The sequence below is a fragment of the Syngnathus floridae genome, chromosome 7 (assembly GCF_059516105.1).
Source record: "Syngnathus floridae isolate MCC-2025c chromosome 7, RoL_Sflo_1.0, whole genome shotgun sequence".
Classification (NCBI taxonomy): Eukaryota; Metazoa; Chordata; class Actinopteri; order Syngnathiformes; family Syngnathidae; genus Syngnathus; species Syngnathus floridae.
Genome location: NC_142419.1, coordinates 3,765,903 through 3,782,169, shown reverse-complemented (window position 1 = coordinate 3,782,169; position 16,267 = coordinate 3,765,903). Strand labels below are relative to the sequence as shown.

The 16,267-nt window shown below is 39.3% G+C and overlaps 1 protein-coding gene across 11 annotated transcripts in view; it reads left to right on the top strand.

Moving 5' to 3' along the window:
* myo18ab (myosin XVIIIA b) overlaps nt 1–16,267 on the top strand; it is a 166,797-nt gene that overhangs the window by 127,005 nt on the left and 23,525 nt on the right. For 8 of the 11 annotated variants that reach the window (XM_088380160.1, XM_088380159.1, XM_088380157.1 and 5 more), the window contains 8 exons: nt 265–411; nt 495–608; nt 2,472–2,588; nt 7,342–7,425; nt 9,123–9,260; nt 14,690–14,875; nt 14,992–15,131; nt 15,971–16,015. In XM_088380160.1, coding sequence (XP_088236286.1) covers nt 265–411; nt 495–608; nt 2,472–2,588; nt 7,342–7,425; nt 9,123–9,260; nt 14,690–14,875; nt 14,992–15,131; nt 15,971–16,015 — 971 coding nt within the window. The remainder of the gene's footprint in view (nt 1–264; nt 412–494; nt 609–2,471; nt 2,589–7,341; nt 7,426–9,122; nt 9,261–14,689; nt 14,876–14,991; nt 15,132–15,970; nt 16,016–16,267) is intronic. The other 3 variants (XM_088380164.1, XM_088380161.1, XM_088380154.1) reach the window with 1 other exon arrangement.

Sequence of the window (16,267 nt, the reverse complement as noted above, 5' to 3'; positions counted from 1 at the left end):
CGAGATTGCAATCTTAGGAGACAAGCAATTCAAAACTTGTCCAAAATATGTCCCATTAAATTTACTGTAATAACAAAAGAAACATACCATCTGACCGATACATACAGGCTCGCCAACAGCAGAAATTAATTTTTACATGATACCAGTTCTATATTAATTTGCACTGATGCTATTTAAAAACACACCATAATTCGTGATACAATACAAAGATAAACAATATTGTAACCTTCAATTTTATAGGTCTAGTCTTATTTTCATCCTTAGGTGAGAAGTGGTGACAGTGAGACTGAGAAACGTCTGAGGAAAGACCTAAAGAGGACCAAGACTTTACTTGCGGATGCTCAGATCATGTTAGACCACATAAAGAACAATGCACCCAGCAAGCGCGAGATCGCTCAACTAAAGAACCAGGTAATCTGCTATTCATTTGCAGTAGAACTGAAGACTTTGTTTGATAAATTGCACCTTCTTATTCTCTTCTATTCTGTGTTTAGCTGGAGGAATCTGAATTCACTTGTGCTGCTGCAGTTAAATCCCGTAAATCCATGGAGGAGGAGATTGAAGACCTGCATGTCCAAATGGAAGATATCTCCAAAACAAAACAGGCAGTCAGTATTATTCTTTTTTTGTTCCCTCATCTTTTTAAGTATCTTTACTAAATTTTTCGTCACCACAGTTGACAGTGATAGAAATGTGGTATGTCATTCATCACTGGAAGAAGCAATGCTGTCATGGCATTTGAGATGAATGATTGATTGGTGGTGATCTCGTGGAGGTTGCAGTAAGGCTTTTATATAGCTGTTCCATCTGGACAGCATTAGATAATTCCCTTTTTTAAGTTAGAAATAAGAGGTTAAAAAACTCTTATCATTTCTGTTTTGTGTGTTTACATCTGTCTGATTTAAGTGCTCATTGAGCCTGCCGATATAATCGTATCTTAAAATGTTGGGAATTATTCAAATCTCCAGGGATTCCATTTTTTTAACGGAATACCTGGAAATTTGAATTGAAAACTTGACTGGGCAAGGTAGCGCAAATACTATACAAAGTAGCTGTCCCACATGAGGTTCGTAGGAACTTCAATATTCTTATGCTTCTTTGAATTGGTCGTTAGACTGAATAAGATCTCTACTTTGACTTTAACATCAGATGACTTTACGCATCTCCCATGTAAAACAAGGGATGACAAAATTTACACACTACTGTTAAAAAGTTTGGGGTCACTTAGAAATGTCCTTATTCTTAAGATAAAATAGCTATTTTTTAATGAGGACAACATTAAACTAATCAGGAATACACTATATAGTGATACCTCTATTTGTAAATGCCTATACAGTGGAGCCTCGGTTTTCGACCACAATCCGTTCCAGAAGGCTGTTCGAGAAGTGAATCGTTCGAATTCCGGATCATGTTTTGTCATTGCAAATAATGGGAAAAATTTAATCCATTCCGAGCCCCAAAAACCCCCGCCTTTTTTAAGCATTTTTTCATTTGTGCATTTTTGTCCGATCGCGCAACTGCAGTGCACCGCCGAACGCGTAACTGTAGCGCGTCGCCGACCGCGCAACTGCACCGCACTGGTCGCATTATTTTGACAGAGCCGTCGCTGAAATTTAGAAAATATTTTTAAAATCCTGGTTTCACTTTCCAAAATTTAAGTGGACCTCAGTGCGCAGGGAGCTTAATCTTGTCTGATCGCGCAACTGCAGCGCACCACCGAACGCGCAACCGTTGCGCCCCGCCAACCGCGCAACTGCATCGCGCTGGTCGCATTATTGTGACAGAGCGGTCGCTAACATTTAGAAAATATTTATAAAGTCCTAATGTACTTTCCAAAATTTAAGTGGACCTCAGTGCGCAGGTAGCTTAATGTAGTCAGATTGCGCAACCGCAGCGCGCCGGGCACTCACTGTCGCATTGCTTTAGGAGCGTCTTTGTGTTTTAGGATGGCTTTACTGCTCCCACTTGCTTCCTTTGGAGGCATGATTAGAGTTGATGCAATCCTCAGAGTAACGAGAATGTAATAACGAACGGAGTCAGTTGGCATGCTGGTCCTCTCGGCTCATCTTGCGAGGTTCGAGCTCCGAATTTCGTCCGACATCCGAAGCAAAAAAATCTCGAATTTTTTGTTCGAATACCGATTTGTTCGAGAACCGGGACGTTCGAAAACCGAGGCTCCACTCTACTTATGAAATTTTCGAGCTATATTATGTAATTTCCCAGTTTCCCAGCACAACGAGGAACCATGTGTGCGCTTCCTGCTTCAAAGTCACCCCCGGGCATACAAAACGTATGTTTAGGTTGTTAATACATGTGAGTTCACTGACTAATGCCCTTGGAATACACAGTCGACACGAGACGGTACAATATGTAAGCATACCACGTTGGTGACGTCTGGCATAGATGAAGCTTTCACTATTTTCTGACATACTTATAAGTGTATTCTTTTTCTGTTTGTTCTTGCACTCCAGCTGGAAGAACAGCTGAGTCGTCTGCAAAGGGAGAAGAATGACTTGCAGACAAAAATGGAGGAAGACCAGGAAGATTTGAATGAGCTAATGAAAAAGCACAAGGCTGCTGTGGCTCAGGTCTGTTATTTTTGCCTGCATTACAGTCACCATGGATGGATAGAAAGGGTTAGAGTGAGTGAGTGAGTGAGTGAGTGAGTGAGTGAGTGAGTGAGTGAGTGAGTGAGTGAGTGAGTGAGTGAGTGAGTGAGTGAGTGAGTGAGTGAGTGAGTGAGTGAGTGAGGGAGTGAGGGAGGGAGGGATTGAGGGAGGGAGGGAGGGGGGAGGGAGGGAGCAAATTAAATGAAAATATAGTGTATTATTGTTGTCACAATTTGATTATAGATATTATAACTCGATATTTTAACTCCATGAAGTAGCACGTTACCGCGATAAATATTGATATTAGTGCTGTCAGGCGATTAAAAAAAAATAATTATCAGATTTGAATTTGATCTCTGATAAAGGTCTCCAAATAAAGATTTTAAATTCTTTAAATACAACATTGTATTCAGTTTAATACACTAAGAAGACAAGATTTTATATCTACATTTTTATTGGTGAAATGTGCTTGATAAATGAAATTCAAAAGGTCAAGCATATCGGCAAACTACCGTATTTTTCAGACTAAAAGTTGCTCCGGAGTACAAGTCGCATCAGCCATAAAATGCATAATAAAGAGGAAAAAAACATATACAGTGGAGCATCGGTTTTCAAACGTCCCGGTTCTCAAACAAATCGGTATTCGAACAAAAAATTCAAGATTTTTTTGCTTCGGATGTCGGGCGAAATTCAGTTGTCGAACCTCGCAAGATGAGCCGAGAGGACCCGCATGCCAACTGACTCCGTTCGTTATTACATTCTCGTTACTCTGAGGATTGCATCAACTCTAATCATGCCTCTGAAGGAAACAAGTGGGAGCAGTAAAGCCATCCTAAAACACAAAGACGCTCCTAAAGCAATGTGACAGTGAATGCCCGGCGCGCTGTGGTTCCGCAATCGGACCAAATTAAGCTCCCTGCGCACTGAGGTCCACTTGAATTTTGGAAAGTCCATTCGGACTTTAAAAATATTTTCTAAATTTTAGCAACCGCTCTGTCACAATAATGCGACCAGCGCGGTGCAGTTGCGCGCTATTATTGACACAGAGGATGAATATTCCAATGGATTTAATGATTTGGAGTGACACGGAGGGTTCGTTAAAATTTTTGTTAATATTACATTTACCGTATTTTTCGGACTAAAAGTCGCTCCAGAGTACAAGTCGCACCAGCCATAAAATGCACAATAAAGAGGAAAAAAAACATATATAAGTTCAACCGGAGTTTAAGTCTCATTTTGGGGAAAATTTATTTGACAAAATCCAACACCAAGAACAGACATGAACCAGCAACAACAGGCTAAACGATACGGTATGCTAACGTGACATGAACACAAACGAGGAGCTGAGAACGGGCCTGATGTAACATGAACAGTTATTCAAATAACTATAACATAAATAACACGTTTATCAAACCATCCGTCACTCCAAATCATTAAATCCATCGATCGAATTCGTCCTCCTTTCTGTAAACGCCGCGTGTGTAGTGTGCCGCTCACGTCGGACTCGTCGTCAGTTGCATTTCAAATTATTCCACAGGCCCATATAACGATATATAAAGTATATATCAAATAACTATCATATAAACAATATTATCAAACCATCTGTGTCACTCCAAATCATTAAATCCAACGATCGAATTCCTCGTCCTTTATGTAAACAACGCCGCGTGTGTGCCACGCCGCTGACGTCGGACTTGCAATTCAAATTATTCCACAGGCCCAAATAATTATAAACAACAATTTTATCAAACTATCCCTGTAACTCCACATCATTAACCCATCGATCAAATCCTTCGTCCTTTATGTAAACAACGCCGCGTGTGCGCCGCGCCGCTGACGTCGTCAGTTGCAGTTCAAATTACAGTAATCCCTTGCTACATCGCGGTTCGTTTATCGCGGTTTCACTACATCGCGGATTTGTTTTTCCAGATAAAAAAAAAAAACAAGATTCAAAATAAAACTTTTAAAATGAGGAATTATGGCACAAATGTTACCCACTGGTCAGCAGAAGGCAGGGAGTGCCCACACAATTTCGGTGCATACACTTGTATCTTTTTATACAAAAATGTTTATATTAATAAGAGTTCTAAAAACACATTTAAGAGTGTTATAACTTGTTATAGAAAAATCGTTATAATAATAAAACAGTTCTAAAAACATATTTACAGTATGTAAACTTGTACCTTGTTATTAAAATTGTTATAATAATAAAAGCTGTTCGAAAAAGATATTTACAGTATGTGTTAAGAATTCTCCATGTTATTTATGTTATTCAGCAGTGCTTTGATTTGAGGTAGGGTGCTTTATTTTGAAGGCCGTTTTCAGATGATACCATTTCAAATCATTAAATCTCCTAACTCTGGAAGTCAATGAATGGAACTCATTGTCAGTGAGGCTCCAATTATTCCACATCCATAGTGCGCCCTCATGCGGTTTAAAGTGAAAATAACTTGTGAAGTGATCAACTATACTAGTAAGTAATGTGTTAATGATTAAGTAAAAATTTTTAAATAATTTCACATATAAGTCGCTCCTGAGCCCCTGCACCCAAACTATGAAAAAAAACGCAACTTATAGTCCGAAAAATATGGTAATTAGTAAAGGTGCATTATTAAAAAAACATTGAAATTAAATATGAAGCTAACTCAATACAGCAATTCAAAATTCAGAGATCTCCTACACCCCCATGACCAGGGAGTAATTCAGTGTTGAACTGCCACTGCTGAAATGTAATATTTTTGGAAGATTAGGATAAGCGGTTCAGAAAGGGAATAGATGAATGAATCATTTTAATCATCCATTAAATGACAGAAAGTGGAATAAGTTGATTTTGCAAAGTGTTCTTAAAATGAACATCATGCTAGCTACTGTTGGGCACAGTCATGATAGCCTTCTGACTCTCTCGATAATGTCCACACACTGCATTGGCCGAAAATTAAATTTCCCGATGCAAGACCATTCCGCAATTCAATGCGTTACTCAATCAAGAAGTAAATTCAGTGTCACATTTATTCAAATAAGCAAGTTATCAGATGATGTAATTTCTCAAATCCACCCAGAGATGCAAATTTCACACCCCAGTCACGTTGAAATACATTTACCGTATTTTTCTGACTAAAAGTCGCTCCGGAATATAGGTCGCTTTAGCCATAAAATGCACAATAACGTGAAAAAAAAAAACATATTATAAGTCGCTCCGGAGTATAAGTCGCATTTTGAGGGAAATTTATTCGACAAAATCCAATACCAAGAACAGACATGAACGAGCAACAACAGGCTAAACGATAGGTATGCTAACGTGACATAAACACAAACGAAGAGCTGAGAACGGGCCTGATGTAACATTCAGATTTATTCAAATAACTATAACATAAATAACATGTTTATAAAACCATCTGTGTCACTCCAATTCATTAAATCCATCGATCGTCCTTTATGTTAACAATGGGTGCGCGCCGTTGACGGCGCTTGCACTTCAAAATATTCCACAGGCCCATATAACGATATATAAATTATATATCAAATAACTATTATATAAGCAATAATATTATCAAACCATCTGTGTCACTCCAAATCATTAAATCCATCGATCGAATACCTCGTCCTTTGTCAACAACGCCACGCGTGCGCCCTGACGTCAGCCTCGTCGTTATTCCACAGATCTAATATATAACTATATTGTAGCGTTAACAAAGTACAAGGAAAGATGTGGGTTTGGTAAACGGCTCTTTATTTAACAAAACAAGAGTTCAGCGAGCCAACAACTACTGCACTGTAACGATAAAAACATATACAAGTTGCTACACGAAATAAAATATATCAAATAACTATAACATAAATAGTTCACCGCCACACGGCCCCAAGCACCGGGGTCAACTTCCAGGCGTGTGGCGGTGTGGACTTCCATCCCCGGAGGTGGCACTTCCAGCCACGGAGGTGGAAGAGAGCTCCATAGAATAGGACCGGGCGTGCGTAAGAGCCATGTCCGAGCCCCATCCACCATCCCCAGACAGCCACCCGACCGAGCACCAGCCACCCGACCGAGCACCAGCCCCCGACTTCCATCAACGGAGGTGAAAGAGAGCTTCGTAGAGTAGGACCGGGCGTGCGTAAAAGCCATGTCCGAGCCCCATCCACCGTCCCTGGACAGCCACCCGGCCGAGCGCCGGACCCCAACTTCCATCCACAGAGGTGAAAGAGAGCTCCGTAGAGTAGGGCCGGGCGTGCGTAAAAGCCATAATAGTTTTTCAAACCTTCTGTGTCACTCCAAATCATTAAATCCTTCAAACTCTTTGTCCTCCGTGTCACTTACAAACAAAGCGGCTAATGATGCCGGTAGTACGTGGGGCCCTTCGTCATCATCGTCATCCCGTGATCGAATCTTTGTCCTTTATGTAAACAACCGCCGCGCCGCACCGCGCCACGCTGCTGACGTCACTTGAAATTCAAATTACAGTAATCCCTGGCTACATCGCGGTTCGTTTATCGCGGTTTCACTTCTTTTTTTTTAATTTTGAAAATTTATGAAGAAATTCACATATAAGTCGCTCCTCAGTATAAGTCGCCCCCCCCCACCCAAACTATGAAAAATAAACGCGACCTACAGTCCGAAAAATACGGTATTTTAAAATGTTTTCTCCAGACTAGTTGTAGGGTCCTCGTGTTCTTACAATAATTTATTATATAGTTTTGTTAACCCTTTTAAAATCATACTCTGTTTTTGTGGTTTCAGTCTGCCCAGAACTTGGCTCAGATCAGTGACCTTCAAGCACAGTTGGAAGAGGCCCTCAAAGAGAAGCAGGAAGTGCATGAGACGGTATGTGCAATATTTTTCTGCTTCAGGTATAGCATTGACTTTTAAAGAGATTGCCAGTGAATACATAGAACGTAAATTCAGTGGAAAGACGTTAAACCAAATATTTCTTCCTGAACGCCTCACTTCAGGCAAATCAAATCAAGAAATCAAGCAAATAGGTGAAAAGATTGATGTGTTAGTTCAAATGTTTTCTGGATAAACTGTATCCTGGACATTACAGTGGTGCCTTGATTTGCAAGTTTAATTTGTTCCCTAATTATGCCCATAACACTTTATATCTCAAATCAACTCTACCTGTTATGAATAAAAATCCATTACAAGAAAAACAGTTTATTTTTATTTGGAAGAAAAATACCAATATGTTTTTGAAAGTTAATAAACTGTAGGCTAATGTTATGAAAACAAGTCAAAGGTCTGCACACACACTGAAGTGCATTCCTGTGTTGTGCCTTCTGTAGTATTATTTTATTATACGTGTTCCTTAAGGCGCTTTGTTCCAGCTACAGCGATTGTGAAAGTGCGGTATCAATAAAGATGGATTGTATATATACATATATTGTAAATCTCAGAAGACTTGATAGTTCAAGCACTCACAAGTCAAGGTTATGCAGTACAAGCATCTGAATGGACCGATTGACCACTTGACTCCTACTTACAGCAGCATAGCAGTGTATTGTTTTTCCAGTGCATTCTGTTGGCATTTCTCTGTTAATAGTCATTTCTGTTCTACTTCCATTCTATCCTAAGAGTACAAAAAAAACATATAAATATAATATATTTATATTTGTATAAATACAAATTTATTTCTAAAGCACATTTTAGAACAACTGCAGCTGAAACAAAGCACTTCACATACAGCAATGGGACTACCACAAAGACAGTGAAATCAGTCAATTGAAACACTTTATTATTATTTTTTTATTAATATACAATAGCAGAACAGTAACGGTCGAAGAATAAAAATGGGTCTTGAAACAAGTTCTCAAGGGGAAGTCATTCTAGAGGGAAGGACCAGCAAAGAAAAGGCTCAATCCCCTCTGATGCTCTGCTTAGTCCTTGACACTTCCAGTAGCGTACACCGTGCAGGTGGATAAGCTCAGAGGTAAAGATGGAGGGAGGTCAATTAACAATTGGGGTTATGTGATTCCTCCAGTTAGGAGCATTTTAGAGTAACAGGATATGCTTGAGGGGGAGACTAGCTGATGCCAAAATAAAGCACATTCTAGTAGTCTAACCAAGATGTAATGAAGACATGGATTACTGTTTCTAAATGCTATTGGGAAATGAAGGTCTTTACCTTAGCCAGCTGCCCAAGATGGAAGAAGCTGGATTTAACAACAGCAATAATTTGGCGGGCCAATTTAAATTCAGTGTCCAATTTAAAACTCAAGTTAGAGACTGTTGGTTTTAGATAGGACGCCCACGTCAACAGGTTGGCATGTACACAGGAAACCATGAATTCTATTTTCTTTTCATTGAAATTTAGGAAATCCAGTGACTATCTAACTTTTGTTATCAAAGCTGTGAGTAGACCAGTCATCAACCGTGCAATATTTCTATATACAATGTCTTGCTTAGCCAAAGAATGAGATTCAAGGAGAACCCCTTGTTGAGCCGTTATTTAAAAAGTGTGCATATTAGTGAGTTAATGAAAAGAAGTTGTGAGAGTTGTAATCAACATGGTTATGTTGCTATAGATGCAAGCCCTCCAGAGTCAACTGGACTTCCAAGAGCAGTCCATGGTGGAAAAATCCCTCGTGAGCCGACAGGAGGCCAAGAGTCGTGAATTTGAAACTAAGCTGGAGTTTGAGAAGACCCAGGTCAAACGCTTAGAGGTGAGTGCAAAAGACAAGTGGAGTTGTGTTTGTGGTGCTGGTGGAGGTAGTGAAGAGGTTACACAGTATCTTCTTAGAATGGGAAACATGCTATTAGCCTGCTAGCATGACAAAAGAAACTTGGTCATGGACATACAGTATACTGTAAATACCAATACATGAACATATCTCCAATTGATTTAAACACAAACATTGTTGGATATTTTCCCTGTTTTGTTTTAGCTTGTGTCAATCTCTTACTTTTACTTTGTGCCTGACACAAAAAGCATAATTGGGGAACGGTCATCATACTCCCACTCGCTGACAGGCTGAGTGTTCAAAGGGAAGAAAAATATGTTTGGATGCTGAACTTGATTTATTTAACCCTTTTTCCATACCAATATGATTTCTAAAGAAAATACAGTATTTTTCGGACTAAAAGTCGCTCTGGAGCACCAGCCATAAAATGCACAATAAAGAGGAAAAAATATATATAAGTCACAGCGGAGTTTAAGTCACATTTTGGGGGAAATTTATTTAACACAATCCAACACCAAGAACACACATGAACCAGCAACAACAGGCTAAACAATACAGTATGCTAACGTGTCTTAAACACAAACGAGGAGCTGAGAACAGGCCCGCTGTAACATTAACAGATTCAAATAACTATAACATAAATAACACGTTTATCAAACCATCTGTGTCACTCGAAATTGTTAAATCCATCGATCAAATTCGTCCTCCTGTTTGTAAACAACGCCGCGTGTGCGGCGCACCGCTGACGTCGGGCGCGTCGTCAGTTGCAGTTCAAATTATTCCACAGGCCCATATAACGATATATAAAGTATATATCAAATAACTATCATATAAACAAAAATTTTATCAAACCATCTGTTTCACTCCAAATCATTGAATCCAACGATCGAATTCCTCGTCCTTTATGTAAACAACGCCGTGTGTGCGCCGCGCCGCTGATGTCGGACTCGTCATCAGGTGCAGTTCAAAGTATTCCACAGGCCCATAAAATTATAAACAACAATTTTATCAAACTATCTTATTAACTCCAGGTCATTAAATCCATCGATCGAATCCTTCATCTTTTATGTGAACAACGCCGCGTGTGCGCCGACGTCGGACTAGTCATCAGTTGTAGTTCAAATTGCAGCAGTCCCTTATTACATCGCAGTTCGTTCATCGCCGTTTAGACCACCTGTTAGGATGGGTTTGGAGTCTGTTAAGTTAAAGTTAACTAGTGCTAGGATAGACTTCCAGCATGCACATAGCTCCTTGTGTAGATTAGAGCGTCACAGTTTGAATAGTGCTACAGTACACGCGAACACACTTTCTACTGAGGTAGTAGACAAATCCAATCACTCCACCCCGACCGGTATCGCAGATGAAACGGTGCCTGTTTCAGACATGTGTACCAAATATTTACTATCAAATTCTCACCGTCGTATCGTCCCACCGCACTAATAAACATTTGAGAGGTGATGTCAGGCCTAGAGAACACAATCTTACTCGCATTTTGTTTAAATATCCTTCGATAGATACGAACCCTGATCGACCGATTACACTTAAACTTGGTTTTATGAATATTAGATCGCTTCATACGAAAGCAGTTCTTGTTAATGACCTCATCACGGAACATAATCTAAACGTTTTTGGTCTTTGTGAGACCTGGTTAAAACCTAATGAACTGCTGCCGCTTAATAAGGCCTCGCCTCCAAATTTTGTGAGCTCGCATGTTGCGCGTCCTCGAAAAAAGGGTGGGGGTGTCGCCCTCATCTCATCCGATTTTAGATTTAGGCCTCGTTCGATTAACTTATTTAAAACATTTGAAGTTCTCACTGTCCAATCCACCACTTTACCGTCATTTTATCTTGCTGTTATTTACCGTCCACCCGGGGCTTACTCTGGCTTCCTGGATGAATTTTCAAAATTCGTGGCTGATCTAGTGACAAATGCGGAAAGTATAATAATCATGGGCGATTTCAATATCCACATGAATTTACTGTCAGAGCCTCTTACTTCGGCGTTTCACACTTGAACTGATACGTTTCGTTTTACGCAAGCCATACAGGCAGCAACGCATAAGAATGGAAATACCTTAGATCTGGTATTATCCCGAGGACTGGCAACCTCAAATACAACAGTACTGCCATACACTACTGTTTTGTCTGATCATTACTTAATAAAATTTGAAATTTTAGTTCTCTGTCAAAGACAAGAGAGCAATCAGAATTATAGCAGCCGTAATATTAACTCCATGACTGCAACTGCGCCATCCGAGTTACTGTCGCCGGCAACTGCCATATTTCCCGCAGATATCGGCTCTCTTGATAATCTTACAAATGAATTCAATGCGACATTGTTAAATGCCATCGACTCTGTGGCGCCGCTACGACTGAAAACTCGCCGTAGATTGCCTACTCCGTGGTTCACAGATGAAACACGTACGCTTAAGCAATTATGTAGAAAGCATGAGCACAGATGGCGTTTAACTAAACTTGAGGTTTTCCATCAGGCATGGCGTGACAGCCACCTGAAATATAAAGATGCACTTATCTTAGCAAAAACTTGTTATTTTTTGCAAGTCATTAATCTCAATAAAAACAATCCTAAATACCTATTTGATACAGTGGCAAAGCTAACACTACGCCAGCCGACTCCCGATAGCTCCCTCCACTCAGCTGACGAGTTTATGAAATTTTTCGCTCGAAAGATTAAATCTATTAAGGATGAGATCAAGATAACCATTCCAATCGCTCAGTCGAGGCCGCCGATTACCGGCCCTGACGATCATGCAATAACCCTCTCAAATTTTAAAAGCGTGTCCCTTGAAAGGCCTACACAATTGGATAGTGCAGCTAAACAAACAACATGTTTACTCGACCCGCTTCCAGCCAAACTATTTAAAGAATTATTTCAAATTTTAGGACCGGCCGTCTTAAATATAATTGATCTGTCTGTCTACTCTGGGATAGTGCCAACAGCCTTTAAAACCGCTATCATTAAACCGTTACTTCAGCAACCAAATCTTGACACAGACCGTCTCAGTAATTATAGGCCAGTTTCAAACCTCCCATTCATAGGAAAACTTTTTGAAAAAGTAGTAGCGCAGCAGCTTATTGATTACAAGGTCGCCAATAATCGATATGAATCTTTTCAATCTGGTTTTAGACCTAATCATTCAACTGAGACAGCACTTGCTAAAGTGATTAATGATCTCCTCATAGCTATGGATTCAAACACTTCATCGGTATTGTTACTATTCGATCTTACTGCTGCCTTCGACACTGTAGACTTCGATATTTTATTAGAGCATCTTAAAAGTTGTGTTGGTATTACAGGGTCAGTACTAGGTTGGTTCTATTCCTATCTATCAGACAGGACGCACCGAGTGGTCCATGGCAATACGTCCTCTGAGCTCTATAATGCTTCGTGTGGTGTCCCACAGGGATCGGTACTCGGACCGATTCTATTTAATATTTATATGATTCCGCTTGGGAAAAATAATACGTAAATATAATATTAGTTTTCAATGTTATGCGGATGACACCCAATTATATATACCGTTATTGATGACAGATCCGCGGGACTGTTGTAATCTTGAGGCGTGCCTTGTGGAGATCAAGCAATGGATGTCTCTCAACTTCCTTCGTCTTAACCCAGATAAAACCGAGATGTTGATAATTGGGCCAACTCAATTCAACACTTATTTAAGGAAACCACTATAACTATAGATAACCATAATATCACCCAGAGCGATACTGTAACTAATCTCGGGGTAATATTTAACCAAACGCTCTCCTTTCAAAAGCACATTGAGAATGTAACCAGAATTGCGTTTTTTCACCTTCGTAATATTGCTAAGATTCGTCCGATCCTCTCGACCGGTGATGCGGAAACTATTATACATGTGTTCATCACGTCGCGCCTGGACTACTGGAATGCATTATTCTATGGTCTTCGTAATTCCAGCATCAAAAGTCTAAAGTTAGTACAAAATGCTGCTGCAAGGCTGCTCTCACCGACAAGAAAATTTGATCACATTACCCCAATATTAGCCAACTTACATTGGCTCCCAGTCCATTTAAGATGTGACTTCAAGGTTCTTCTATTAACCTATAAATCATTGCATGGCTTAGCGCCTTCATATCTCGTCGACCTAGTTGTTCCATATGTTCCGTCTCGTAACCTTCGTTCGCAAAACGCTAATTCTGATTTGTTCGAGAACCAGGACGTTCGAAAACCGAGGTTTGACTGTAAAATAAATAGATGCAGCTCACTGACAAGTGCCGCTAATTTTAGAACAGTCCTGCGGGCGACTCGTGCGGTCCTCACGGTCGACCTGGTGCCCGCGGGCACCGTGTTGGTGACCCCTGGTCCAGAGCATTTTCCATTCGGGCTCCACAGCTTGAATAATTGTCAATTGTTTGTCTATGTGAAGCCCTTTGAGACTGCTTGTGATTTAGGGCTATACAAATAAACTTGACTTGACTTTGTCTACATCACGGATTTGTTTTTCCAAATTAAAAAAAAAAGTTTCCAAATAAAAATTTTTAATTGAGGAATTATGGCACAAATGTTGCCCACTCATTTAAAAACACATTTAAAAGTGTTATAACTTGTTATAGAAAAATCGTTATAATAATAAGAGTTCTAAAAACATTTTTACAGCATGTACACTTGTACCTTGTTATTAAAATTATTATAATAATAAAAGCTGTTCTCAAAAGATATTTACAGTATGTGTTAAGAAGTCTCCATGTTATTTATGTTATTCAGCCGTTCTTTGATTTAAGGTATGCTGCTTTATTTTGAAGGCCGTTTTCAGATGATACCATTTCAAATCATTAAATCTCCTGACTCTGGAAGTCAATGAATGGAACTCATTGTCAGTGAGGCTCCATGCCCTCATGCGGTTTAAAGTGAAAATAACATGTGAAGTGATCAACTATACTAGTAAGTAATGTGTTAATGATCAAGTAAAAATTGATGAATAATTTTACATGTAAGTCGCTCCTGAGTAATTGTCGCCCCCCCAACTACGGGAAAAAAAACTGCGACTTATAGTCAAAAAAATACGGTAATTGTTCTCAGTCTCATATCATTTTTGATGACTCACCACCAAAAACAATATGCTATCATAGAATCCTGCTTCCTTTCTTAACAGCCATAGTAATTTGTGAAAGCAGTATTCAGTTAATCCAGTTACAAAAAGACATACTATAGTCATACCCAAATTAATAGGAAATTTAATGTAAATGGGTAAATTTAAGGAGTAACTTTCTGGTTACTTCTTTCTGGTCTGAGTCCCTTGCATTACTGTACATACTGAATGTACAAATTGTACACAATAACAAAATTCCATCATAACCTCTCTGTGAATTTGAGGCTATTTTGGACAGTGTTGTAGAGTCTAATCTCATTTCCTTTTTCAGAGTCTTGTAACCCGTCTCAAGGAAAATGTGGAAAAACTGACAGAGGAGCGAGATCAACGCAGCAGCAGTGAGATCCGGGAGAAAGAACAGAGCAAACGATTGCAGAGACAGATTCGTGACATGAAAGAAGAGATTAATGAGCTAGCCAAAAAGGAAGGAGAGGCCAGCCGCAAAAAGCATGAGCTGGTAAGTATGCAATAGATATTACTGTGTAATCAATGAGCAAGCAATAAGACTTGGAACTTGAAATCATGTTCAACTATAAATCCAAGTAATTAATAAACTACTTTCTTCATTACTAGGAAATGGACATTGAGAGCTTGGAGGCTGCAAACCAGAGTTTACAGGCAGACCTCAAATTAGCCTTCAAAAGGATAGGTGACCTTCAAGCGGCCATTGAGGATGAGATGGAGAGTGATGATAATGAAGACCTTATTAATAGGTAAAAAACAAATACATTGATGCACAGTGACACATGGTTGTTTGCAAACAAAATGAAAATAGAACTAGGGTTGAGAGTACAATATTTCTAAATGAGAAATATTTCCAATGAATCAGTCGCTAACCCTCTTTATTCATTCATTATGTTGCTAAGACCCCAAACCGTAAAAGGCCATACAACAGTTTTGTATGAGTGTCCACACCTTATTCTTCCGAAGGCCATCGATACTCTAATTTGTAATAATCCAGCCATCTTGTTTTTACCTGTGATTTCTCTGCTCTGACACAATTATGAAAGTATTTTTTTATATATATATGTAGTTCACATTTTACCAAGATGTATGAGTTTCAGTTTGATGTCAAAAATTTATTTTGACAGTCTCCAATGTGTGAGAGGACTATAAAGTGTATATGGATTTATATGTTTTTAAATTAATCATGCTCCATGTCTACATGGATCTAGTGTAGCCATTTATATAGCAGTTATAGTATATGATAATCTTACCATCAATGTTAGATGATTTGTATTGATTCTGTGTGGTTAATTACATGCCTAGAAAAATGCACTTCCATTGTGAAGCCTGCTGACAGCGAAAATCACTCATTTCTCGCTCTGAAAGGCTTTTTCTTCACTCAGGTTACAAAACACAGATAAGGTAGCATGCTGTGTCCATCTCCATAAACGCACATCTTTCCAGTTGAGGTTGTTTGTCCTTAAATTGGTCATCAAACCACCATGATCAAGAACTTTAAGCGTCATTCACATTGAATATTTTCCTCTGACTTTCTGTCTGTTTTTTATGTCTTCTTTGTTGTTTGTCCACCCATCATTGCCACCAGTTTACAAGACATGGTGACAAAGTATCAGAAAAGAAAGAACAGAACGTGAGGAGCTTGAGCTTGTCCTTTTTTTTTCTTTTTACCACTGGGAATGATGCAGCATTCAAGAGTCTTTGATCACAGAGAAGCTGTGCTTAAAGGATACCCATTTAACACATAACTATATCGAAATGTCCCTGGATCCAAAACCATTTTGTCTCTAAATGTAACTTTTTTAGTCTTGATATTTGAAACGTTTTTAACTTTTCAACCAACATTTCCACCTTGCAGTATAGTTCAATTTACATTGATCTAGGA